Source organism: Myotis lucifugus, unplaced genomic scaffold (genome assembly GCF_000147115.1).
Source record: "Myotis lucifugus unplaced genomic scaffold, Myoluc2.0 scaffold_64, whole genome shotgun sequence".
Taxonomy (NCBI): domain Eukaryota; kingdom Metazoa; phylum Chordata; class Mammalia; order Chiroptera; family Vespertilionidae; genus Myotis; species Myotis lucifugus.
In genome coordinates this window covers 1,037,960-1,065,150 of record NW_005871112.1, presented here as the reverse complement: position 1 = coordinate 1,065,150, position 27,191 = coordinate 1,037,960, and the positions used below count along the sequence as shown (strand labels likewise).

The following is a 27,191-nucleotide window of genomic DNA, read 5'->3' as shown; positions in this document are numbered from 1 at the left end:
TAGAAGATCATCGCGTTCACCGTGTCTTTCTCGAGCTGGTTGCTGGTCTCTTCGGGGGGCGCCCCAGCTCCTGGAAGGTATCCACCAACGACGGCACGGTCATCACCACCGCCACCTTTTGGGCCAACCTGTGGAAGACATGCGTTACCGACTCCACAGGGGTCTCCAACTGCAAGGACTTCCCCTCCATGCTGGCGCTGGACGGTCTGCATCCCGGGCCCCTGCCCCCAACCCTCCCTCTTGTCAGGCCAGCGGACTGGGCGCCCGCTCGGCTTCGCGACCCCCGCTGGGACCTGGGTGGGGGGCGGGGGGCGGGCAGACTCCTCTGAGATCGGTCCCTCTTTTCCCCTGGGGCCCCAGGGAGCTGGGGCGAGTCCCCCGTTCCGTCGTTCTCCATCCCTGGACGTCGGTCCTGCGTGGGCGCCTATGGGAGCCCGGGAGCCTGGGTTAGGGGTGGGGGTTGGGAGGGGGACACGCAGACAGGCCTAAATGGGGCGGGTGACTTTCGGGGGTCGCGGGTGGAGGGGAGCAGTTTTGCTGTCCTGAGAGTAAAGGACACGGTTGCGGGACCCCCATCTCTTGCGGACGGGACGGCTAGGACACGGAGTCACGCAGAGGGGGCTTGTCTTCTGAGTCGCTCCCCAGAGGAGCTGGATTCTAAGGGTGTCATGGACTCGTCCAAGCGAAATGGGCTTGCCTGGAACTCCCATAGCCGTTTCGTGAATTCTTTTAAAAGTGGGCAGGAAAAACGGAATCATATTATAGGAGGCGTTCCCCCCCCCCCCCCCCAAAAAAAATTCTTCTACAGGCGCGCCAGCCTGGGCTTTAACGCTTCCTCCAAATGTTAGGAAAATAAATAGCCCTTGAGCCTCAGGGGGTAGAGTCCTGGCGGCTCAGAACGTGTGTGCGGGAGACTGACAGGTTCTGGGAGACTGACAAGTTCTGAGCCGGTGCCTCTCCGGGCCTCCCTCGTGGTGTCCTTCTGTAAATTGCTTTGTACATTGTTTTTTGTTAATTAGGCCTTATATCGCATTGCATTGTAGCAACGGGTAGATCGATGTTCAGGTAGAAAACTGGCTCTGTTTTAGTTTCAAGAGAACCGTCGATATGAACCTGGTCAGATGCGTGCTCACGCTCTAGGCCAGTGTTTCTCAACCTTGGCTGCACATCAGAATCACCTGGGGATCTTTATAAAATATGAGGCCCAGAAATCAGGATTTTAAAAAGATCCCCAGGTGATTCTAATGTGCAGCCAAGGTTGAGAACCACTGCTCTAGGCTCTTCCTCCAGGATTTGACAGCGCAGGACTGGATGGATCCCCGCAGAAACGTAAGGAGAGTCACTTATTTCTAGATTTGACGTGTTTTCTTTTTCTTTTATTACTGCCCTGCAAGTTTTTATTTGCATAGCTGAGTAAATAAAAGACAAGATTTAATTCCCCTGAGATGGTGCTTGCCACGGAAAGCAAATGTTTGCTGCTCAACGGTGGTATTTGATGGAACCTGCCTATAAGGGCCGGCGTGTCTAGTTGTAGATGGATGACACCCTGCTGTGTCCAATTAGTAGCTGGCACAGTGTGGGTCCCCTAGAATTGCCCTTGAATTTCCTGTGCTCTGCAGAGCACACATCCAGGTAGATGCTTTGAACAGACAGCCTCTTGTTTCTTTGTTTCTGTGGCTTACATTCAGGAATACGGGCTTAACAGTTACGGTTGTAAGCGCATTCTTCTGTTGTAACTGTATTGTTGTTACCTGAGATAGAGTGCCAGATAGGTATGGCTCCTTCTGTAGGACAGTTGGGGGACAAGAGAGAAGAGAGACAAACAAGAGCTCGCTGGGTATTATTACGTGCAGAATAATACGTCTGAGGTGAAAGTGGGCATGATATCAAGATTTGGAGGCAGAAGGAAGGAGGGATAGCCCTCAATTATTAAGCTCTAGAATGGAGCAAATGGAAGAGGAGTGACATTTATATACAACCCAGTTTGCAAAATAGCCTTCCATGTGTCTAGAAAAGGACTTTTAAAAACATAAATAACACCACACTACGCACTATTCTGCAGCATTCTAAAATTAATAACTAATCTTTCCCAGTCCGTACATATAGAAGTAATGATTGCGTAGTATTCATTCGTCTGGACAAACTGGTTTATTTAACCATTTGCCCGTTGTAGGACATTGGACCCTTTCCAGCCTTTCATTCTTGTTAGTGCTTCACTGAAAATTGTTGTATTTGTCTCTTTGTCTGTATGTGTGTTGTTATAGAGTACATACTGAGAAATTGTATTGTCAGGGCAGTGGAATATTCATTTTAATATTTAATTTATACTGCCAAATTACATTCTACCAACAGTGTGTGAGACTACCTATTTCTCTACATTTTCACCACTAAGTTTTTCATCCAATATTATAGGTGACATTATCATATTATCATTTAACTTGGCATTTCCCTGATCTGATTAGCACTGATTTTGAACATCTTATCCTATATTGATCTCCCCCTCCCCCGCCTCTTTTGTGAATTGTTTGTTCATGTCTTATACCTGTGGTTCTGTAGTTTCCTCTGGGTTTAAATGATTTGTTTTCTTAAATTTGGATGTCAATCTTTGATTTGTCATAAATGTTGCACTCTCAGCCTATTGCTTGTCTTTTAAACTTATGAGGACTTTGTAATGTGTGCTATAATCAGATTAATCAGACTCTTCCTGCTGGCTCTGCCTTTTGTGGCTTAGGGAGGCATTGCCTACTCCAAAGCGACAGATTTACTTTTCTGTATCTCCCAGAATGACACATGGGGATTCAGTGACACTGCGACAGTTTCATAGAGAAAGGAGTTGATTCCCCCATTTACCAGTAGAACTTTTCAAAGTGGCCCCCTTAATTGTCTCCACCAAGTGGCTCTTTTCATTTTTGCTAGTTTGAAATGGAAAATAAGGTACACATCATTTGGAAAACACTTAACTTTTTTCCTTAATCCTCACCTGAGGATATGTGTTTATTTTAAATTGATTTGAGAGAGAGAGGAAGGGAGAGAGAGAGAGAGAAAAAAAACAACATCAATATGGGAGAGAACATCAATCTCTGGCGTGTGTTCCCAGGGCAGCCGTATCTGTTGGATGCTGGTCCTGAGGCAGGTCCTGCTGACAGCATGCTGCACATGGACTTCCTAACATTGCCTTTGCAGTGACGGGAGAAAGTTATGTTACCATGCGCTATGGGGGCCACAGGCCTGACCAGGCACGAGGTCTGGATTGAGAAGAAAGCCAAGAAAGGAGAGAGAAAGCTCATGGTTCTCTCATCTAGCCTTAGATCAGCGGTTCTCAACCTGTGGGTCGCGACCCCTTTGGGGGTCGAATGACCCTTTCACAGGGGTCGCCTAAGACCATCGGAAAACACATATATAATTACATATTGTTTTTGTGATTAATCACTATGCTTTAATTATGTTCAATTTGTAACAATGAAATTGGGGGTCACCACAACATGAGGAACTGTATTAAAGGGTCGTGGCATTAGGAAGGTTGAGAACCACTGTCTTTGATGGAGGAGCAAACCTCTTGGAAGCAGATGATGGAGTCATTATTCTGAATTTCCTATGTGAGGTCAAAGCTCTGATTCCTCATCATCAGGTGGTATCATATCACCCCCGTTTTCTCTATAAGGAAAATGAAGCTGAGAAAAAGCTAAATGTCTCAAGTTAGTGTTATGCCATGTTAAGAGCCCAACCCTAATTTCTGCTTAGACTCAATATTAGTTTTATGGAAGGGAAGCTTTCATGAGTTTCTTACCCCCTCACCAGACACTTTGTTCATTTTATTCATCCTGTGAAGTAAAAGCTCTTGTCCTATTTTACAGATGAGGAAACAGAGGCTGAGATTAGCTAACACAATCAAGGGCACACATTGGGTAAATAGAAGAACAAAGCTAAAATTCAAAGTTCATGCCTTCTCCCCATACCTATCTTCTTTCAAAGTATTTGCAAAAAATGCACAAAGCTACTAGCATAGGAAAAGCTCTTTTTTTTTTCTTCTTCTCACTAGGAAATTGTCTCCACCAAGTGGCTATTTTCATTTTTGCTAGTTTGCAATGGAAAATAAGGTACACATCATTTGGAAAACACTTAACTTTTTTTCTTAATCCTCACCTGAGGATATGCATTTATTTTAAATTGACTTGAGAGAGAGAGAAAGAGGAAGGGAGGAGAGGAGAGAGAGAGAGAAAGAGAAAAACATCAATCGGTTGAGAGAGAGAGAGAGAGAGATCAATCGGTTACCTACAGTACTCCTCCTGGCTGGGAATTGAACCTGCAACCTTTTGGTATACGGGCCAATGCTCCAACCCACTGAGCCACCTGGCCAGGGTGAAACACTTAACGTTTAAGGGACACCTTGAAGGTTTCCTTTAACAGAATTCATTAAGGCCACTACATTTTACTAATTAAACATTTCACAGTTGACTAAGCTAGTGATTTCTGTTTATTGCTAACCCATGTTCCTTTCAAAACACCACTTGAACTTTAGCTGAGAATAATTTTCAGCCAGGTTGTTTTTTTAGTATATGCCATCTATTTTTGTTAGTGGGAATGTTTGCCATTTCGTACAAGAGAATTAACTATAAATTATACTTCAGAGAACTTCTAAGTAAATATGTTCATGCTTCAGCACCTTAATGTGTTAATTAGCTATTAACGGTGTCAGTAAATTAGACCTGTCAAAAATAATGGCCTCCTTGACTAGTTTTTACCACCACTTCGCTTGATGGTTTTACTTATAAGTTTTGCCCCGAGGAACTGTTTGAAAGCAAGGTTGTAGAGGTCTGCCTTGCAAAAGATAAACTCTGAGTTGGTTGGCAGTCACCTCAGGCCTGAGTCTGTGGGTGTTTTGAGCACTGGTAGCCCCTAATTCACAAAGCTCAGGTTTACCAACAACTGGATTGCATTTACAGCTGGCAGGGGAGCTATCCCTGGGAACCCCAATCCCTGCTCTTTGCTCCCCGTTTTAGAAAATCTAGCCAATGATTGTGCTGGTGAGTGCCTTTTTGGTGCATGCGACAAATTAGCAATTTATTTATTGGTACTGTTTTCCATCCAGAGAGAGGTGCCTTGCCCTCAAATCAGGGTTTTGAGGGGTACCGAGGAAGGACCTGACCGCATCAGAACCTTGCTTTCCCATCTCTACTCCCACACATGTGCCAAGGGCTGAGATGGGAGAACTGAGTGAGGAACTCAGGACAAAAGGGTATGCGTAGTGGTTAAATAAAGTTTAAAGGCTGCTATTATTTTCCCAGTCCTATTGAGAACTGAATTCATCAGCACGGGATTCTAACCACTGTTTACCATCTGGGAAAACGCATTTTGTGGTCTAAAGCAGTGGTTCCCAAACTTATTTGGCCTACTGCCCCCTTTCCAGAAAAAATATTACTCAGCCCCTGGAAATTCATTTTTTTTTTATTTTAATAGCAGTTACTCATTGCCCCCAAATGCACCTGTGGCCATCACCGCCCCCCTGGATCGCTGCAGCGCCTACCAGGGGGCGGTAGCGCCCACTTTGGGAATCACTGGTCTAAAGGGTCGGACTGTAGGTCTTAACCTTTTGCCAGGCTCCTGCATTTTCTATTCATAAAGCCTGTAAGGTTACTAAAGTAAATGCACATAAAGGTTCATGGTAAAGTTTTGTAGGATAGTTCTTTTTTTACACATATATTGTTGAGGTTACATCATACACACGCTGTTTTGTCCGTTGAGTGATTTCAGTCAAGAGTCAGCTAAAACACCTCAAAACCATAGATTAAAATAAAGCTATGAAGAACCCACATACTGTCCCAGTAGCTCTGGGGATAAGTGATGAGGCAGTTGTGGTTCTGGTAGACTCTCCTTAACCTTGCAAGGAACTAACAGGCTTCTTCTCTCTATCTGGGCTTCTACCTGCTCCCTGGGTTCTGGTAGAGGGACTTGAGGATTGAAGTTTAAAATAGAGCTGGGTCAGTATTGGGCAGCAGTCCCCCAGAGCGCCCTGCAGCGTGATCATTGCTACCAAAACAAGCCTCCATTATCCCGTTTTGCTAAAATGTTCCTGCTACTGTTTTTGATGGTCTCACCATCAGCGAAATGATTTTGTTTAGGAGTAGTTCATGCTACAAAATAGAAGATGATTGTCATTGCCGTCTGAATTTATGGGGGCCTAAATTTGTTCAATTAAATAGAGCATCTTCTGTGAACTCTTTAAAATAGATCGTAGGAATAGGATTAAAACTTAAAATTTTATTCTTTCCCAAAGAAACATGGAGACTGAAGGCTACCTGCCAGCATTATTTTCTGAGTTTATAATTATCATAGTCTTAGAAATCTTATTCATTATAGCTTTTGTCTGAAGACACACAATAAGTAACTTTCAGTCTCTTGGCATTAACAAGGTTTTACAGATTGACAAGTTTAATTCCAAATGTAAACCTGAAGTACATGTATGTTCATTTGCTTAACAAATATATTCTTACACCTAGTATGGGCCATCACTGTTTCAGATTGAAATATGGCATTTTTTCAGGCTGAAATGAAAATGTCCATATGTGGACAAAGTTATTAGTTTAAATCCTGTTAATTTAACATTTCTTAATGTCTGGATGAAAGCCAGGCTGAATTTATCATAACCATGGCTGTGCAAATAAAAATATGTGACTAAGGAAATACATGTTGTAGGAAGAATGATCCAACAAACCAACAGAACAAGCTTTTAGGGTTGCTTTGAAAGCATCCACTTATATGTAATCAGTTAATTTAATAATTATAAGCTATTCTTGCTGTAAATAGCCAATGTTTTTTTAAACCACATTTTATCATATGTGCCCTGGAAATAATACAAAGCCATTATAATAATTCTTAATTTAGACTCCTCATGGCTCATGATTATATTTTAGGTGCTCTCATTTATAAGCTTTCACTAATATTGGAAGATTTCACCCTTTGGGAGGTCTTGCTGCCCAATGATAAATTTTATAATGTCTGAACCATTAAAACATCTGTTTAAAAGTTCCAATGTACAAAGGAGTAAGAGGCTCAAGATAGTGGCAGGTGATGTTTTGCACAGTGAAAAACAGATCACCTGGATTGTATAGTCATATTGGTATGGAATCCATTCCTGCCTCTTACTAACTCATCTCTGTCATATCATAGACACTTTGCTTGCCTCAGTTTCCTCACATGTGAATAATAGCACCCAGCGAGCTAATCTGAAGATTATCCCTTTTCACTCCGAACCATTCTGGACATTGGCTACCAGCTACTCGACGCTACTTTGCGGCGGAAACGTGCATTTACAGACCCTCGTAGTATTTAGTATAATTTTGGAACCAAGTAACGTATTATAATGATATTGGACTTATATGAATTGGGTGACATCGAGGAATGTATATTTGCAAAAAAACCAATATTTTATTGTTTATAATTTTGTACAGTATGATAAGTTTTGTAACACTCCCCAATATGCATTGCAGGCTGATTAGTGCATGTTTGACAGTAATAAGTGGTTTGACGCCTGCCACCAGGTGTTTTCCTGTTAGAACACACAATGCAGTCCCGTTTTCTTTGTCCCACATCGGGAATATGTAGTTTATTGTTTAATCCGACACAAAACCCGCTGACATTTCTTGTATATATCTTAGTAATTTTACGATATTTTGATTTAATTTCTTGTGCCATTTCAAGATAAAACTTCAGGGAAACATGCATGTCTCAAAAAGTTGCGTTGAAATAACTCAATTCCCCGTAATCACTAATAAACTGCAATGTCCTCTGAGAGGGGACATCCGAGTGATATGCTAGAATTCCGATGTCCTCTGAGAGGGGACAGCGGAGTTCAAAGGGTTATGCATAAACTGAACTTAAAAGTGTGTGACATACAACAGGCACTCCATGTAGGCTAACTTATTTTCCCTTCTTGCTTGTCTTACCCCGTGTTTTAACAATTACGGTTATTTATTTACTTTTGTTTTTTTTGGAAAACAGAACAATCGTTCAGGAGGACAATGTAGAACGAGGATTTCTCCCTGGACAGCCACCTGTTTTATGTTAACATGTAAATGACCTACTCTAATTGCAGGTTATATCCAGGCATGTAGAGGACTTATGATTGCCGCTGTCAGCCTGGGCTTTTTTGGTTCCATAATTGCCCTGTTTGGAATGAAGTGTACCAAAGTCGGAGGCTCAGAGAAAGCCAAAGCTAAAATTGCTTGTTTGGCTGGGGTTGTATTCATACTGTCAGGTAAATAGTAACTTTCTCCCAAACAAGGTACTTTCACCATGTTAATGAAATAGCACTCACTAACCACGGTCCTTTCCCTCTGATGCATTTTAGGGTTATGCTCAATGACCGGTTGTTCCCTGTATGCAAACAAAATCACAACGGAATTCTTTGATCCTCTCTTTATTGATCAAAAGTAAGTACTCACCTCAGTCTGTATGTTTCTAGTTCACAGGAAATGTACATAAAATCATATTCTAAATTAAGGTATGGAAACTTTCTCCATGGCTTATGAAAAGAAAGTGAGATATAAGGGGTAGATGGTATTTGATGACATCATTCAAGAGTAAACATTTTAGATGCTACGTTGGCAAATGATGCATTTAATTACTACATGAGTGTTACATGTTGTCTTGTTTCTAAATAGCTTAAGGTGTCGGATTTAGAAATCTAAACTTCATCCACCGGATATCATAAAATTGAAGCTAAATGGAGGGAAAGTGGAATAGAAGTGTAAGATGGGGAGGAAAGAATGATGAAGTGTGAGAACAGAAAATTGAAAGCTTGCCTCGGTTTTGTCCATCCAGAACAGTATTTTCCAGATGCTAAGCTCTAGGCCAGTTTACATCTGAAACATTGAGATTAAAACAAAGGAAACTGTGCTTCTGAAGATTAGAAACATTCTAATATTTAAATGAAATATTATTTTTCATTTTTAATTAGCCTAAATTGCTCTGTTAACTATGGCCTTAACATGCTCCACCTAATAAACCTTTAAATGTAAAAAATCATTGTATGTGATGCAAGCATTTTTTTTAAATGCTCTGGGAGTGGCACAGACACTCAGATGTGACTGGTCTCAGTTGCAGGTGAATGCTTTGGCATTTACAGATCAGTTTGCTTGTTGTTGTTTTAACTATGGGCTGTTGCTTTTTATAGTTTCCTTGGGCTTATTTCTTTGCATTGGGAAAACCCCATGGGCACCAAATTAGAAATAATAACATATCAGATGTTTTGTCTTTCATGAGAGTATACCCACAGAACTCTGTGGAGAGCCATGTGGGTATGCTGTCCACCAGACTGGTGATTCTCTTTCAGTCTTTAGATAAAATGTTATAGAAATTTTTAAAAAAGTAATCACTAAAATGGCTGGTCAGGTCTACATTACTTTTTTTCCAGTGGATTTAGAAATCTTCAGAAAAATTGATTTTCTAGTTCTCTAGTATAGTTTATGCATAAATAGTAAGAGCTTATATAATGAAATGCTTATATAATGAAATGCTTATATAATGACATGTAATGAAAATAACAGCTAACACATTGAGTCCCTTCCATGTAGCCGGCAGAGCACTGCAGAGATTCTTTATTTTATTCTTACAACAGCTTTATGAAGTAGGTTCTCTTGGTACTCCCTTTTTTAAAATTGAGGAAAGAGTTCAAGTAATGTGTCCACTGGAACTTGGACTAAACTAGAAGGCTGATAGAACTATGGCTCAAACCAGGTGGCCAAACTCTGGAATGCTCGCTGTAAAATGCATGATTTATAATATTGGACTACTTTATCATTTTTGTTACAGTATGCTACAGATATTTTTCATTAAGAGAGTTTCTCTTGTACATTTAAAATGGTTTTTATTCTGAAATTTTATTAAATGAGGAACAAAAACAACTGTTAGAACTATGTTAGAAAAATGTATTCAGTTATAAATTTTCGATAATGATATTTGCATAGATGTACATGACATCAAACATTGAAAACTGAGATGACTCCTGAAGATTGGAAATATTTTAATGATATTTAAATGAAATGCTATTTTTCATTTCAATGATACATTTTTATTTCTGGGTTAGTATCATAAATATAGAGCAAAACTGTATTTCTCTTGGTTTATTGTATTAAGGACATTGCTGACTTTTCTGGATTATCTTTTCTACATCACTGTTTTAATTCCCTGACAATTATCAAGGATGTCAGAAACTTAAAAATAGTTTTAACCTTTCCTCAAAGGTCATGGCTAATTCATGTATGCACCGTAACGTACACGTGTTCTTTGTGTGGTTTTAGTCTGTGCTGCTCTATGCTCAGTCACCTTTTTCAGTTTAGTACAATAGAATTTCTTATTCTCCTTTCAGATTTTAGTGAAACTCAGTTCACTAATTATGGACTCTGAAAGGTTTCCCTCTTTTCCACATTCTTGGTGCTACATTGAACTATCCTGTTCCCACTCAGCCTCCCAGCATTTCTCTTTCCATCTATGCCTACTCACGCCCTCTGTGTCTGCATTCTCATCTGCAAAATTAGGCTAATGCTAGTACCCCTCATGTAGAGTTGCTGTGAGAGTTAAGAGAGGTTGCTTATAGGGTGTCCCAAAAAATGTATTCTCACACTTTGAATAATTATACAGGCAGTGTTTATTAAAGTACATTTCATTTTCAAAACTGAGCTGTCAGCTGTTAAACTGTGTATGCATTTTTTGGGATGCCCTGTATATATGCTCAGAACTGATTAGAAATGAGCAAACCCCTGTGTTAGCTATTACTGTATTGTATTGGCTATTATTATTAAGACTAGAGGCCCGGTGCATGACATTCATGCACTGGGGTGTGTGTGGGGGGGGTGTCCCTCAGCCCGGCCTTTGCTCTCTCACAGCCCGGGACCCCTTGGGTGATGTCCGACTGCCAGCTTAGGGGAGCAGGCCTACGCCAGCAGTTAGACATCCCGAAAGGGATCCTTAGCGCTGCCACGGAGGCAGGAGAGGCTCCCGCCACCGCTGCTACACTCGCCAGCTGTGAGCCCGGCTTCTGACCACCAGGGGGGCAGCTCCTGCATTGAGTATCTGCCCCCTGGTGGTCAGTGAGCGTCAGTCGTTCCGCTGTTCGGTAGATGTGCATATTAGGGTTTTATTATATAGGATTGCTTTTTGAAATGCATGTTGTATTTAAGATGTGGCTTATCTTTATAAATGTCTTTATTAAGCTCTTCTGTGGTGACTTAAAATATAACACCTACAATTTGCCAATTTACCTTAATGTAATTAAAAACCACAAGAGCTAGGGATTATGTAAAACAACACGACTTACAGATTGGTAGTATTTATAAGTCACAGGCCCTCCATACCAAGGCCTTATAGAAAATATAGACTTTTTTTTAAAATCGTGCTTATTGAAAACATATTAGCTCTTTGAGATAGAGACTATTTTTCTCACTCATCTTGCACAAAGAAAGGCCCTCTATAACTTACATAAAATCCCTCAGATTAAGGAGTGGTCAAGGCCTGAAAGTTGTAAATATGATCACATTCTAACCACCTACAATGGTAGACTAGAGACATAAAAATGACATGTGACATCTAAAGAAATTCACAGACTTCCTTTTAAAAAAAACAACTCATTTCTGTGCAAACCAACAAGTCGACTACTTGATCTGTTTTCCCTTTACCAACACCTCTCATAGAGGAGATGAAAATTGAGAAGATCAATAAGCTGCAAATTGTCTCTCAACATTAAGTAAACGGATTTCATGTGTTAAAATGTAATCTTTAAAGCAAGCTTTTCATTAGCTTATTGTAGGGGGATACACTTTCTTAGTTGGCATTTGCTAGAATGTAGTGATCTGTGCCTCTGATTTAGTTTGTACGTGAACTTAGGATACGTCAGGGAATCAAGGCCAAAGGAAGCCTCTGAGAGGATGGAATAGAGGGGACAAGCATCTCTCCTCTTCCCATCCTTAGCACATATTACTCTTCCTAACGCCAGCTACCACCAATTAACGTCTGTCCTTTCAGGCCTAGAAGGCAGGTGAGTGTCTAGGTCAGCCGTGGGCAAACTACGGCCCGTGGGCCAGATCCGGCCCGTTTGAAATGAATAAAACTAAAAAAAAAAAAAAAAGACCGTACCCTTTTATGTAATGATGTTTACTTTGAATTTATATTAGTTCACATAAACACTCCATCCATGCTTTTGTTCCGGCCCTCCGGTCCAGTTTAAGAACCCATTGTGGCCCTCGAGTCAAAAAGTTTGCCCACCCCTGGTCTAGGTGCTTAGGAAGGATAGTGAGAGCTGCTGTGCGCATGTGCTAGTTTAACTTTCTAGTGAGCATATACTTGCTCTCCCATACCTGAACCCTAAAATGCACTGGAAAATGGTTCAGGGCTCAGAACCTAGTTTTGTCATTGGCTTGCTTCTGCTGCTATTTTTTTTTTTTAAGATTTCTGTACTGAATGAACTGAATCTTCTTTGTAGATTTCCAGCACATACTTATAATATAAGGCCCACCTTGGTTGCCTAAATTAGGAGAACACAGCTAAGGTCATCAAAAGGTTCCCACTACAATCCTACTATGTGCAAGGAACTCAGTAGGCACTTTGTTGAAAAAAAAAATAAAGAGTGGCTTCTAGGGTATAGTTGGACTAAAAATCATGGCAGTAACATTGCAAACATTATCACACTTATGTTCTATGGTTATTTATTTCCGAAACCCTTCCCTTCCCACCACTTACCAGGAAGACTTTTCTTCCAGGCTGCAATCATTTGACAGGATTGCGATCTAAAGAGTTTCTTCTGATTCTGGTTGTGTTCTACCATTTCCCCATTCTCCTTTGGTTTTGCTTCCTTGCTTTCATTCAAGTTACGATTATGTTTTGTGATTCCTGGATGGGCTCCTGCACAGCCTTAAAAACTATTTTTCAGTTCTTCCCTTTGGGCTGTTTCAATCTAAATTTCTTCTTTTTATTATAACAAAACCTACATAATCCCTCAAACCGCCCCCCCCCCCGCCCCAATCTACTCTCCTGCAAGCCTATGGTAACAGACACCCCTTAGTAGTTCACCTTACTAGGGCGTTAAAATTTAATTACATTATTTCCACCTTTGTTTTGTCGTCCAAACCACTAACTCCTGAATGTCTTGCTTTATTTTCTTAAATAAACTGTTCCAAGTAATATGTGATTGACATAAAGGAACTTGTTCTCAAAGCATGCAAAGTTAGAGCACTGAACCAGTTGTCCTAACTGAGCAAACAGGTGATCACAATCTTAGAGTTATTCTCCTTTAGTATATGAGATTTATCATTTATGTTTTGGCTGTGATATCCTCGTGTTTGGGTCTTATCTGCAGGGTTTCCTATTTTCAGAGTTTTTAAAACCATGGAGTTATTTATCTCTAGTACTCTTCATTCCTGGCAAATATTTAGTTTCTACTTTAGGATTTAAGCTTTTACGTAGATAAAATCTCTTCACCATTATGGCTAGTTAGTAGTTAGAAATAAACAGATGCCTACTTCCCAGTAAATTCTCTCATTCTTGTTATCTGTCAAGTTAAGTGAACAATAGACAATTCAAGAAGTACATTTCTAGATTATACACATTTTCCCTGGTGAAGTTGAAATGAATATCGATCTTACTAGGTGACCTTGCCAAGACATTGAACTTCTTTCTTCTGTCCTTGTTATAATTTGATGAATTATGGAGGTTTGTTTATTCAGGCTTACTCCATTCATGAGATTATTTGGAGAATGGGTTAATATTAGTAAACATCTCATAGATTCTTGGATAAGGGATTCCATAGAAATGCCACATGAACAAAACAATGCAACTGTTAAATATTAAGGTGTTGTTCTGTGACTGTGTTTGGTGGTAGCCAGGCCACTTCAGACCAATTGATTTGATGCTTTTGTTATGCCAGCATGACTTGAAAATCAAGTGTTAGGCATCTGTGTTTTGTTCTTGCTGACCAGTAATGAAGTCCCCATCCATGCCGGTATGCCACGCTTTCTGGTCACTCAGCTTGTTACCACCCCAGCCCTCCAGCCCTTTCCCTCTCCTCCCACGTCCTGGCTAACGCCTGCTTCTCCTGCAGGACTTGCATTCTGGTTGAGGGGCCTCCTGGCTGCTGAGGTTGTACCTCGTGCTTCTATCATAATCCTCCTGGGAGATTAGCACTTGCTTAATGGTGCATCTCCCAAACCAGACCAGGAGCATCTCAAAGTAGAGACCATGCCTTGCTGATTGTTGGAGTCTCTTGCAGCCAATCCATGCTCCATGACATTTACAGCAGGGATGGTCAAGCAGCAGTGCTGTGTGACTATCTGTCTGTCTGCATCTCTCCTGGAGTAGAAAGACGTGAGCACGCTTGTGGCGATTTTGGTTAAGTGAGTGAGGAGAGGAGGCAGCATAATGTACTGTTTAAGAGTGAGGACCCGCATGTCCCACCACTTAGAAGAGCACCTGACACATAGCAGGCTCTCAAGAAATGTTAGTTGAATTAAAAACTTTTGTTTGAAGCCATGTTTAAAAATTATTGAGGTAGAAAATATGTTGGTGAGGACATAGAGCAACCAGAACTCTCATACACTGCTGGTGGGAGTGTAAATGGATCAGTCACACTGAAAACCTGTGTGGCAGCATCTACGAAATCTGGACATATGACCCAAGAATTCCATTCCTAGGAATATACACAACAGAAATGCATCCATATTTTTACAAAAATACACGTGCAGTGTTCATAGCAGCACTTTTTGTAATAGCCTTAAATGTCAACTACCCACATGCCTATCAGCAGTAGCGTGAGTAAACAAATGGTTATATATTCACACATTGGGACACTACAAAGACATGAGAATGAACCATCTACAACCATTTGGATAAATCTCAAAATTAGTAATGAATGAAAGAAGCCAGACTCAAAAGAGTACATATAACATGGTTCCACTTATTTAACTACAAGGACAGGCAAAACTAACCTGAGCTGTTACAAGTCAGAGAGAGGAGCAGTGGCTGGAAGGGGGCACAGTGCGGCTCTAGCGTACTGATTCCTGTGGCACATGCATGTTGAATTTGAGAAACTTGACCTGTGCATACTTGTGTATGTAAATTTATTAAAAGCTTTAAAAATTATTTTTAAGGAAAGGAGTAAGGACCCCGGATCCAGGCTACTTGGGAGTAAACCCTGCTCTGCCACTTATCAGTTGTGTATTTTGAAGAAATTACTTGTCCTTTCTGTCGTCTGTGTTCCTCGTCTATAAAATGGGTCATAGGTACTCTGAGGTTATTGTGAGAATTAGACGAGGTAGCACATTTCAGCTGTTTAGAAGTGTGCCTAGCACGTAATAAGCACTCGGTAAATGTTAGCTATTATTTTAAAGGGTACTGGCCCTTAAGCAGAGCACATTGATGTACCATTTTATTACCTTATACAGTATATTAAGGCTAGCCATTGAGAACTGTATATTGAAATGTTGGAGACCTAGTAGAAAGGATAATTGTTGTAACATACTTGGCTCTCAAGTAGAAGGTAGGCTTGAAAGAGGTCTAGCCTGAAACCGTTGTAAAGAAACAAGGCTTGTCCAATTTCTTCTCTTTATTTTTCATCACCTCAGTCACAGCATTGAGGTAGAGATATACAACAAGTTGAAATTGTCAAATGGATAGTCTTGAGACCCTTCTAATAAGAACCCACTCTGCATACTTCTTCCCCAACACCTGGTTTGGTTCTGAAATGTTTTTGGGTAGGCTGCTGAGGATTCTGAACAAAATGCAGATATGCTTTTAATTGATCCATTTTTTTTTCCAAGTCCATCTGTGTGATTTTCTCTCAACACAAACAAATATGTACACCTGTCTCCACACAGATTCTTGACCTGTGCTCGCCAGTGCTGGTCTTGCCCTAAAGTGTCTCGGGACAGTGTTGGTTGTCTTCGGAATTTGTAATCTTGAAGCACAGCCCCCTCTGCAGTCAGTTTACCCAGACTTCAGCGTTTGTGTGTAAACATGTTATTGTGCTACTTGGAGTATTGTGCCGGCACATTATTTCTCACTGAAAATGCAGGCTCAGTAAACTCCCAATTATCCACATGAATGGAGACCAATGGCATGGATATTGCTGAACAACTGATTTGTTTTTGAACTATGTAATTTTGGGGACATGGAATGTTCTTTGGCTAATATATTGTTATACTGTGGATGGGTTCTTAAGTTCCCATGAATAATTGGCAAAAATCCAAACTCCTGTAAAGATACCTACTGAGCACTTTACAAGAGAGAAGGAGGCAGAGAGATTAAGAGGCAGGTTTTAGAGTCAGACCTCTGCTCAGACCCGGGCTAGCTGACAGAGATAGCACCTCCTGCTTGTGAAGTTAAGGATGAAAGGAAATAACGTATAAAACACCCACCACAGCGGCACATGTTATGTGATCAATAAGTGTTACAGTGTACCTGTATTAATATATAGAATGTGTAGAATTCTGAACTACCCTAATGATAAATCATAATACATGGAAAGATAATACATGCATGTCTGCCATAAACTAGCACTGAAAAGCAATTTAGAATCAGCACCCTCCCCCCCAAAAATCAGTCTTTATTTGGGGTTTCCTAAATTTGATAATTCTCCATGAAGTTTCCATATATAAGTAGACATTATTATTTAAATTATCCCATTCTACTTTATTTTTTTAAATAAATCTTTATTGTTCAGATTATTACAGTTGTTCCTCTTTTTTCCCCCCATAACTCCCCTCCACCCGGTTCCCACCCCACCTCTGCCCTTACCCCTCCCACTGTCCTCATCCATAGGTGTATGATTTTTGTCCATTCTCTTCCCACCCCCCACACCCCTTTCCCCCCCAAGAATTGTCCGTCCACTCCCTTTCTATGCCCCTGATTCTATTATCTTCACCAGTCTACTCTGTTCATCAGATTTTTTATTCACTTGATTTTTAGATTCACTTGTTGATAGATATGTATTTGTTGTTCATAATTTTTATCTTTACCTTTTTCTTCTTCTTCCTCTTCTTAAAGAATACCTTTCAGCATTTCATATAATACTGGTTTGGTGGTGATGAGCTCCTTTAGCTTTTTCTTATCAGTGAAGCTCTTTATCTGACCTTCAATTCTGAATGATAGCCCTGCTGGATAAAGTAATCTTGGTTGTAGGTTCTTGGTATTCATCACTTTGAATATTTCTTGCCACTCCCTTCTGGCCTGCATAGTTTCTGTTGAGAAATCAGCTGACAATCCTATGGGTACTCCCTTGTAGGTAACTAACTGTTTTTCTCTTGCTGCTTTTAAGATTCTCTCTTTGTCTTTTGCTCTTGGCATTTTAATTATGATGTGTCTTGGTGTGGTCCTCTTTGGATTCCTTCTGTTTGGGGTTCTCTGTGCTTCCTGGACTTGTAAGTCTATTTCTTTCACTAGGTAGGGGAAGTTTTCTGTCATTATTTCTTCAAATAGGTTTTCAATATCTTGCTCTCTCTCTCTTCTTCTGGCACCCCTATAATTCGGATGTTGGTACGCTTGAAGTTGTCCCAGAGCTCCTTACACTATCTTCATATTTTGGGATTCTTTTTTCTTTTTGCTTTTCCGGTTGGGTATTTTTTGCTTCTTCGTATTTCAAATCTTTGACTTGATTCTTGTGATCCTCTGGTCTGCTGTTGGGAGTCTGTATAATATTCTTTATTTCAGTCAGTGTATGCTTAATTTCTAGTTGGTCCTTTATCACAACCTCGAGGGTCTCACTAGATTTCTTAAGGGTCTCGTTAAGTTTATCGGCGGTTTCTAGAAAATTCTTAAAAAACCTTAAAAGTGTGGTTTTGAACTCTATATCCAATAGTTTGCTTTCCTCCATTTCTGTCATTTGTGACCTGTTTCTTTGTCTCGGCATTTTTTTTTAAAATATATTTTATTGATTTTTTACAGAGAGAAAGGGAGAGGGATAGAGAGTTAGAAACATCGATGAGAGAGAAACATCGACCAGCTGCCTCCTGCACATCTCCCACTGGGGATGTGCCCGCAACCAACGTACATGCCCCTGACCGGAATCGAACCCGGGACCCTTCAGTCCGCAGGCCGACGCTCTATCCACCGAGCCAAACCGGTTTCGGCATGTCTCGGCATTTTTTATGATTCGCTGTGTCGATAGAGTGGCTTTCTGTGCTAAGTGTCCTATAGGGCCCAGTGGCTCAGCCTCCCCAATTACCTGAGGTAGACACTCTTGGTGCACCCCTTTGTGGGCTTTGTGCACAGTCTTGTTGTAGTTAAGCCTTGATTGTTGTAGGTATCACTGGGAGGAATTGACCTCCAGGCCAATTGGCTGTGAGAATCAGCTGTGTCTACAATGGAAGAACTTCTGTGCTGAAGACATCCTTCTGGGGCAAGACTTGCTTCAGTGGGGCTTTGGTGCTCATTGAGTCTGCCCCTGAGTGTGTCCCTTATGGGTCTGAGGAGTTGTAATCTGGATGGTCCCAATCTGACCACTGCGTACACGGGCTCTTGGATCTCTAAGGAGGTACTAATATAGCTTCTGCCTGAGGCTACCCAGCAGGAGGTACGGAGAGATTTGTAGATTCCTCTTCCTTGTTTGGGGTCTGGAGGTGCCCAGATGAGGCCCAGCTGTGAAGCAATGCAAGCTGCTGTGGGGCCTTGGGCTTTCTTTTGGATGTTCTGGGTCTCTCTGACTCAGCTGCAGTTTGTTAGGTAATTTTAGATCTCCAAGGGCCAGGCCTTTCATATGCAAAAGCCTCTGTGCACAGCTTGGGTGGGGCGGGGTCTCAGGGAATCAACAGGGCGGAGCAAACAGCTATGGCTGATCCTCAGCCCTGCCCTAAGAGGCCCCGTGTCTCAGTGTCCCGTCTGTCTCAGTGTCCCTCGGTAATCACTGCAAGCACCTCTGAGAGAAAGCTGCCCTCGAGTTCCGCCCGCTGCCAGACAGTCCAGTTTCTCCTCGTATGAGTCTGGGTCCCCAGAGACTCTCCCGGAACTGGAGTTCAGAGCAGTCCGGAGCTTGAGACTCCCTCCCGATTGAAAAAGACACCGGCATCCTCCGTTGCCAGCCCTTTCCATGTGCGCCTCCGTACCTCTGCACTTTACTTCTGCACCTCCTCTGAGTCTCAGTGTGCTTTTCTCTTTCCTTCTAGTTGTAGACTTTCCACTCAGCCAGCCTTCCTGTGGTTCTGGATGATGTCTTTTAGTTGTAGTTTTGAAGTGGTTGTGTGAGGCAGCAATTTCAGGTGTTTACCTATGCCGCCATCTTGGTTTCTAAAAGCGACCCATTCTACTTTAGTCACCATTGGGGAGGCACCTGCCACTTTTTAGCAGTCACGTGGGAAATCTTGGGGCATCTTTCAGGCAGCATGAGAGAACTGTTCAATGACATGAATTGCATAAGTGAGACTATACTGCGACAGTCTCAGGGAGATACACAGGCATTAAACACGCTGTTTCTAGAATGTAGAGTACTTTGGGGAAATGTTTGTTTGTAGATAATGCCGTTAGAGTACTTATTTAATACTAGAGGCCCAGTGCATGAAATTCGTGCACGGGTGGGGTCCCTAGGCCTGGCCTGCAATCGGGGCCGATCAGGTTCCCCGCCTCCCTGCCTCCCTGCCTCTTCCTTCCTGCGCTGCCTGCCCACACACCTACCCCTCGTTCCCCATCCCAGCCCAGGACCTGCCAGCTGCAGGGAAGGGACCGGGAGTTGGCCACTGGCCCCAAGAGGCAAGGAGGGAGCCGGCCCCTGCCCCCCCCCCCCCCAATGAAAGGGCCACATCCACTGCCACCCACCCCTGGTTACCATCACAGCCCAGGGGCTGCCGGCCAGAAGGAGGAGCCAGGGGGTTGGCTGGCAGACCCCATCAGCGATTAGGGGCTACGGGCTGGGGGAAGCTCCTGCATTGAGCATCTGCCCCCGGGTGGTCAGTGCGTATCATAGCAACAGGTTGTTCCACCGATGGGTCAATTTGCTTATTAGCTTTTTATTATATAGGATAAAATTCATCCATGCAGTTATATAGATCTTGGATTTTATAAGCCTCTGAGTAAAGTTTATTTTAGATGGTAATCTTTAAAAGAAGGCAAACTGTCCTGGCCTCTGTGGCTCAGTTGGTTGGAGCATTGTCCCTTACAACAAAAGGTTGCAGGTCAGATTCCTGGTCAGGGCACATACCTAGGTTGTGGGTTCAATCCCCATTTGGGGCGCGTACAGGAGGCAACTGATCCATGTTTCTCTTTCCCTCTACCTTCATCTATCTTTAAAATCAATAAAAACATATCCTCAGGTGAGGATTTAAAAAAATAAAAGAAGGCAAACCAATGGAATTTAATTTTAAAATGTTAACATTGATACTATATAAGTGTACTTTCTAAACTTCAAATATTTTTTATACGTACTTGGTTGTTTTAAGGTAATTGGAATATTTATTTTGGCTCCTGCCATTCATTTATTTATTTTCACAAATAGGATTTTTTATTTGTCATCATTAAATGTCTGAATTTTAAACAGATTCTTGGACTGGAGACTCATATCCATCAGCTCGTTCAGCTTTAGTACCTGTCTCATTCCCAGTAGCTTTTCCAGAACTGCTACCTTCACCATGAAGCTCCATGAGTTTTCCCAATTCAAACTTGGGCTTCGTCAGCATTTTGATTTTTCTAACAAAGACATCATGGAGCAGATAAATAGATTGGCAAGCCTATCTGTCTTTTCCAATGCTGTCTGGAATCAATTTATTGACCACTTCTTTCAAGTCATTTGTCTGCACCTCTCAGGTCATGATTTCCATCATCATCTTCCAGATTTGGTGGACCTGCTGATGCTGAGCATAAGAGATCTTCCAAATCTGATTGTTGCTCTTTTTAGTAAAACCAACACAGAATAGACAAAGCAAATAGCCATTGGTAGTCTTGACATTGACATGAGCTTCAGTCATGGTCTGCCACTTCTTGACCATAGAGCACATTTTGTCATGGGTAAGATCCACGTCATGGAAATTAGGCAGTTTTTGCCCTGAACATCTTCAGTAATTAGCTTGAATTTTCTAAACACAACTTCATCATTCTGTAGATCAGCTAGGCTCACTTCAAAAACACAACCCTTGAGACCATCAGTTGCAATTTTGGTTCCTTGAGTTCCCATGACTAGTGTTTTCCCAACATTTCTTATACAGTGGGGCCTTGACTTACGAGTTTAATTCATTCCGTGATGGAGCTCGTAACTCAAATTACTCGATGTCAAATCAAAAAGTGAACGAGTGAGACACGTGATGCTGGGCTGATGTTGTGGCGTTCACTGCGCCAACTAGCGGTGGGGTATCTGAAGCTGGCTCGTAACCCGAATTTTAGCTCGCAACTCAAAGCAAAAAATCGGCCGAGAGACGGCTCCTGTCTCGAAAAACTTGTTAGTCAGGACACTCGTAAGTCAAGGCCCCACTGTTTTGACCATAGCTGGTGCTTTCACATCATACCAATCTTTCTTAGAAAATGGATCAACCACTTTCTTCTCGGCTCCCTTTTTGCAGCCTTTTGTAAGGCGCTTGTTCTTGCCCGCAGCCATGGTGCTGCTCAGAGTGCCAAAAGGCTGGCTCCTGCCACTCTTGATTAAAATGAGGAGTAGGACAATGTGTTTTTTTGGGGGAAACCCCACTATCCTGATGGTCAAAGACCTGGCTCCTAGTTCCGTGACTTTCAGCAAGGTCACTTCACTTCTTTGGGATCTGAAAAAGATGTAGTCATTTCCATTCACCAAACAGTTTTTGTTTTGCTTTTAGAGGAACTGATTTTCTCTTTTTCAAGTCCAACATGTCCTGATTTAATTACTGCACTCACCTTTTCTTGTGCTGGGTGAAAAGATAGCCTGAGGGAATTTAGAAAAATTCCATACCCCCAAGCTCTGAGCCACTGAGAACATAATGAGCCAGGAAGAGAGAACACACACAGCTTTTGAAATAACTGAAACCAGTGCACTGATCACATTTTTTATATTAATGAAGTCTTTTACTTGGTTGAGGTGTGCATAAAAGGAAGGAGTGATGGCTAAGAGCTCAGGGTTTGGATCACAGTTATGGGTTTTAAGTCCTGGTTCTATCTGCCATTTACTTAGCTGAGATATGGGTCAAGTAATCTCCCTGAACTTCAGTTTCCTCATTTGTAAAACCCATCTCTCAGAATTGCAATGAAAGTTGAATACGGAATATGTATAAAAATATCTTGGCACACAAAAGTGTTCCAGTACCATGAGCTGACAGTAATAGTAACTTTTGTCACCATGGACATTTACTTGAACCACATCCAAATGGATTTGAGAGAACAGGTAATGTTTACTTTGAAAAAAAAATGCTCTTCTGATTCTATTGTTACGTTTCATCACACTTTACTATAATTGTTTGCTTAATGTCTGACTATTCCCGCTAGACTGTAAGATCCTTGAGAAAGGAGCGATGTCTCTCTCATCTACCCCGGAACACATGAATTAGCACGAGGTTTAGTCTGTTGTTTCTGTGGTGGTGACCAGGGTATGCTCCCCAGCTCCCCATGGATGGCAGATCAGGTGGTGGAAGGGGTTTGGATGCAAGGAAGGCAAACATAGGAGGTGAAAATAAATAACAGGTGTTCCTCAGTCCATTCCCTCAGGATTACTGTGAAGGTTACAGGCTGAAATAGGAATGAAAGTATGAAAGGCATCAGAATTAAGGCCATCAGAGGGGTTCTAGTTCTGGTTCTCTCAACGTGGAATGAGAGATGTGAGCACAGCCAGGCGGATGGGAATAACTTCATCCAATAGCTTAGAGGCTATTTCAACGCCTTTGATCTTTATGGTTCTTTTTGGGGAAAATTTTAAGTGCATAATCTGTGTTTTAATGTCTCTGTATTCAAGTACAATTTCCCCTTTTACTCATTTACTACATTTGCATTCAGTTACATACATGAATTAAAGTCCTATAGGCAGCTTTGGATTAGTCCTATCAACTGAGCAGAATATCTGGGAGAGGCTCCAAAAACAACATTCTGATCTATCAAACGAGGTTCTGTCTTCAACCTGCTGATCATGGACCCCTCTGGGGTTAAGCAGATTTTTAGACTTTTAGAATAATGAAGGTACTAGGTCAGTGGTTCTCAACCTTCTGGCCCTTTAAATACAGTTCCTCATGTTGTGACCCAACCATAAAATTATTTTCGTTGCTACTTCATAACTGTAATGCTGCTACTGTTATGAATCGTAATGTAAATATCTGATATGCAGCATGGTCTTAGGTGACCCCTGTGAAAGGGTCGTTCGACCACCAAAGGGGTCACGACCCACAGGTTGAGAACCGCTGTACTAGGTGATTGTAACAGCTCAATAAAGAGAACACACAATGAGAGGGAAAGCTGGTCTAGGGCCAGGAGGGTATTGTTAACAAAAGAAAGACCTGCAACCGGATCACCTGAAATTTGGATAGTCTTCTAAGGTGTTGAAGTCAGCTTCTTAGCCTCACCAAAAGGAAGAAAGAGTTCCAAGCAGAGATAGTTTCCCAATCAGTGTCAAGGAGGTGTCCTCATGGCAAATCTGAGTGGCTAGCAGATTGCTCTTCTCAATCCTGACTTTCAATAATGGAAGTCCATTTTTGCCAGATAATGCACAGTGATAGGTATGAATTCAAGTAACTGTTGAGTAAGTCTGCTAAACATGTCTTTTACAGAATGAAGGAGGAAAAGTCTCTGAAAGAGAAAGCACCAAGTCACAAAAGCCCTCACATCCGAATTGTTAAAAATTATTGGTATAGACGTGGAGTCTCTTAAAAACTTCAACTCTAAACTGGTACTACCACTCATTAAGTGTTTGTCTCCAACAAAAATCACAAGGAATTCAAATGAAAGTGATATTTTCCTTGTACTGGAGTCTATATTCAGTGACCTTAAGAAAATTAACATATATTTTAAAAAGGAATAAGTGAACCAATTTTTAGTATAAGCCAAACTCTTGATTCTTAAATCTCTTCAGAAAGTTTCAAGATGCTTAAATAAATATAAAGACAATGGCTGACATTTGAGCTGCCTGGGTAATGTATCCTCTGATTTGTCACAACACTGCATACATGTTCTTTTGAATCCATAGCACCAAGCTCTGGTGGTCAATTAGAGACTTATTTTTAATCAACCATGGTACCTGGCACTGTCATCCTATTTTAGAAAGCTAAGTAGTTTAAGAAAAATCTCAGACTGTTTCTTCCAGAGTTATTTACACTAAGTTATACTAACACATAGTTTCAGGAGAGAAGACAGCGTAAACTCTGGGGGAGGGGGTGTTGCGTGGGGGCGGGGGGATAGAGAAAAGTGGAAAGTATCATTAAATTGTAATCTTATAACAATGCCCTTCAAATAGAAAATTTCAATATGCCATTCCTTTAGTTGTCTCTGCAGTAAGAGGAAGAGAATGGATGGATATGACGCCAGCTTACTATAGGACTTTTAGATGTTTTAAGGAGGTCAAATGATATGCACCTGCAGCTTGGCACTGTGCTTGTTTTATTTGCATAATCTTGTTAAAACATCTTAAAAGCAGGGCTGATATGGGAATCCCAGGACATCCCTTTTAGATGTATAACATATTTAATGAAGGTATCCTATCTAATAAAAGGGTAATATGCAAACTAACCATCACTCCGTCACAAAGATGGTGGTGCCCATAGCCACAAGGTGGCAGCACCCAGTCCCCTCAGCCTTGCCGGAGTCTCCCAGTCCTGGGGGGGCTGCCGCTGAGAGCGGGCAGCGTGAGTGACCTGGCGGAATGCTTGTTTCGTCACCATGGCGACTGAGGGCCTCTGGGCAGTGGGCTCGGAGTGACTGAGGCGGGACGCTTGCTTCGTCGCTGCGGCAACACCCCAGCCTCAGAGGGCCTCTAGGGGACAGGGGGGCTGGCCCGCCTCCGAGGCCGAGCGCAGGCCTGGAGAGGAGACTGCGGGCCTGCTTCCCACAGAAGCAGCGTGGCTCCCTCCTGCCTCCCGTGAGTGGCTCGCTTCCACCTCCCGAGCTCGCTTCCACCTCCCGTGGAAGCAGCGCGGCTCCCAGCGGCTCCCGTGGAAACAGCGAGCAGCTTACTGCACACGATATTGCGCGATGGGCTACTAGTCTTTTATAAAACTGCCAATTCAACACCCTTGATCTGGCCAGCTCACTTCTTACCTGTGCACGTCTCTCTCCAGTCCTCTTTTGGACTGTTTATTTTGTGCAGACTGAGATGTTTTTCTCTACTTACCTCCAACCTTCTGTTTCTGCCATTGCCTCTGATGCTACCAGTCAAAGTTTCTAGGTTCCCAGAGCCTAATCAGGGCTCCAGGGAAGGATGAAGTGCTTATAACTATGCCTTGCTTCCACTATCACCTTGGTTTCCAAGGAAAGGCAACACAAGAGTGAGGAAAGGAGGGATCACAGGGCAGCATGAATTGTGTGCATGTCTCCCTCCCAGTTGCAACACAGGCCATGAAATTGCCTCTGTAGTCACATCTGAAAATAGGCAAGTGGACCATAAGTCATTTTGTAAATGTTGCTTCCTACTTGCGCCAAATGGTGGCCAGGGCCATGCTGTCCCACTACCCACCACTGCTGTGACTCAAACCACCCAGAAGACCTGCCCAGCCTGGATGGTGGCACAGCTCATAGAAAGAGATGAGACAAATTCAGGACAGGCACCGGCCAGCTGCTATCAACATCATGGGGTGACCTTGATACCACACTCTGGCCCTGGCCCTGCACCTGGTTCAGGGGGTTGGGCTGGGGAGGGAGTTAACCTTGGCACATCTTTCTTACCCTCACTTCTTACTTTCCTTTCTTAGTTCCTCTGTGGATTCTGTATCATCAGACCTTCCTATTGTGACTTCACTTTACAATGAAAAGCACCCTTAGGTAGGGAATGGCAACCATCATTTTTTCCCCTTGCAATGGCAGACTATGAGCCAAAAAGTTTGAGAACCACTTCATTATTAAAAAAAACACTATTCTTCAAGAATGGGATATAGACAAACATGAGAAACACATAGTCCCTGAGATTGGGTATACTCCTATTCTTTGTTTATTTCTCTGGGGATATATAATCAAGTGATGTCTATAAAAACACTTTGAGAAAAGCTTGAAGCATTATATGGATACAGGGTGTTATTACTTCCTGTACAAGCTCTAATAGCAAAAATTATAATTAGCATTCAGTAAATGCTAGCTAGAAGTGTTACTGTTTAACACCCCCCTCCCCTTAATAAGTAAGCCGTAATACTTGTGTAATACTTCCTCCTCACAGGTATGAATTAGGAGCCGCTCTGTTTATTGGATGGTCAGGAGCCTCACTCTGCATAATTGGTGGCGTCATATTTTGCTTTTCAATATATGACAACAACAAAACACCCAGGTATGAAAAAGAAACAAAATGACCTGTTAAAAAGTACTATACTATTTCAAATCACTACATGTGAGACAAGTTATAGATAGTTCATGCTTCTTAGAAACTTCAAAAACCCAGAATTGGGAAAGGTTAGGAATATATTGTAAATATATTAAACATAGTAAATATTATATTGAATAGAATATAGTTAATTATAGTTCTTTTTTTTTTAAGCTCATCATTCTTACATCCCAAAGCTAGTTCTGGAAGTAGAACTATGGGTCTGACTATGGGGGTATTCTTCACTTTGGCCTCATCATAATGTTCACATAGAAATTGCTGATGAAGGTCACTGTGGTCTCCCAGGTTCTTGGAAGAGAAGTTTTAAATAATGGTTTTAAAGGATAATCACTGAACAAATGAAAAAGCCAGGAGCTTCTTCTGCAGAGATTGTCACACCAGCAGTTCAGAATTGACTTTGAAACATTTCTTGGGAAGAAAGCTAACTGAAAGCAATCAGGGAGACTTGGGCTGAGCTATGACAGAAATAGGGGGAGTGTGGATTCTTCCCATTTTTGTTTGCCCTACGTGTAAAACAGAATCTACCGAACTGTGTTTTGCCTTTCAGAATGGCTACGCATACAATGGGGCCACATCTGTCATGTCTTCTCGGGCAAAGTATCACGGTGGAGAAGATGTCAAAACCGCAAACCCCTCCAAACAGTTTGATAAAAATGCTTACGTCTAAAGAGCACTGCTGCAAGCTGTGTCTTGGGTTTGTTATAAAGGTGAACCGTTCACACAGTGATCCCATCGGGGCTCTCCTATAATTAACACT

General features: G+C 41.9%; 1 protein-coding gene and 1 pseudogene across 2 annotated transcripts in view; one reads left to right on the top strand and one right to left on the bottom strand.

The window, feature by feature from the left end:
* The window catches only part of CLDN10 (claudin 10), a 119,592-nt gene extending 92,401 nt beyond the window's left edge, over positions 1 to 27,191 (top strand). For both annotated transcript variants that reach the window (XM_023754719.1, XM_023754718.1), the window contains exons 2-5: positions 8,093 to 8,254; positions 8,348 to 8,429; positions 26,273 to 26,381; positions 26,988 to 27,191. In XM_023754719.1, coding sequence (XP_023610487.1) covers positions 8,093 to 8,254; positions 8,348 to 8,429; positions 26,273 to 26,381; positions 26,988 to 27,101 — 467 coding nt within the window. In that variant the 3' untranslated portion in view covers positions 27,102 to 27,191. The remainder of the gene's footprint in view (positions 1 to 8,092; positions 8,255 to 8,347; positions 8,430 to 26,272; positions 26,382 to 26,987) is intronic.
* LOC102436456 lies at positions 20,486 to 21,571 on the bottom strand (annotated as a pseudogene).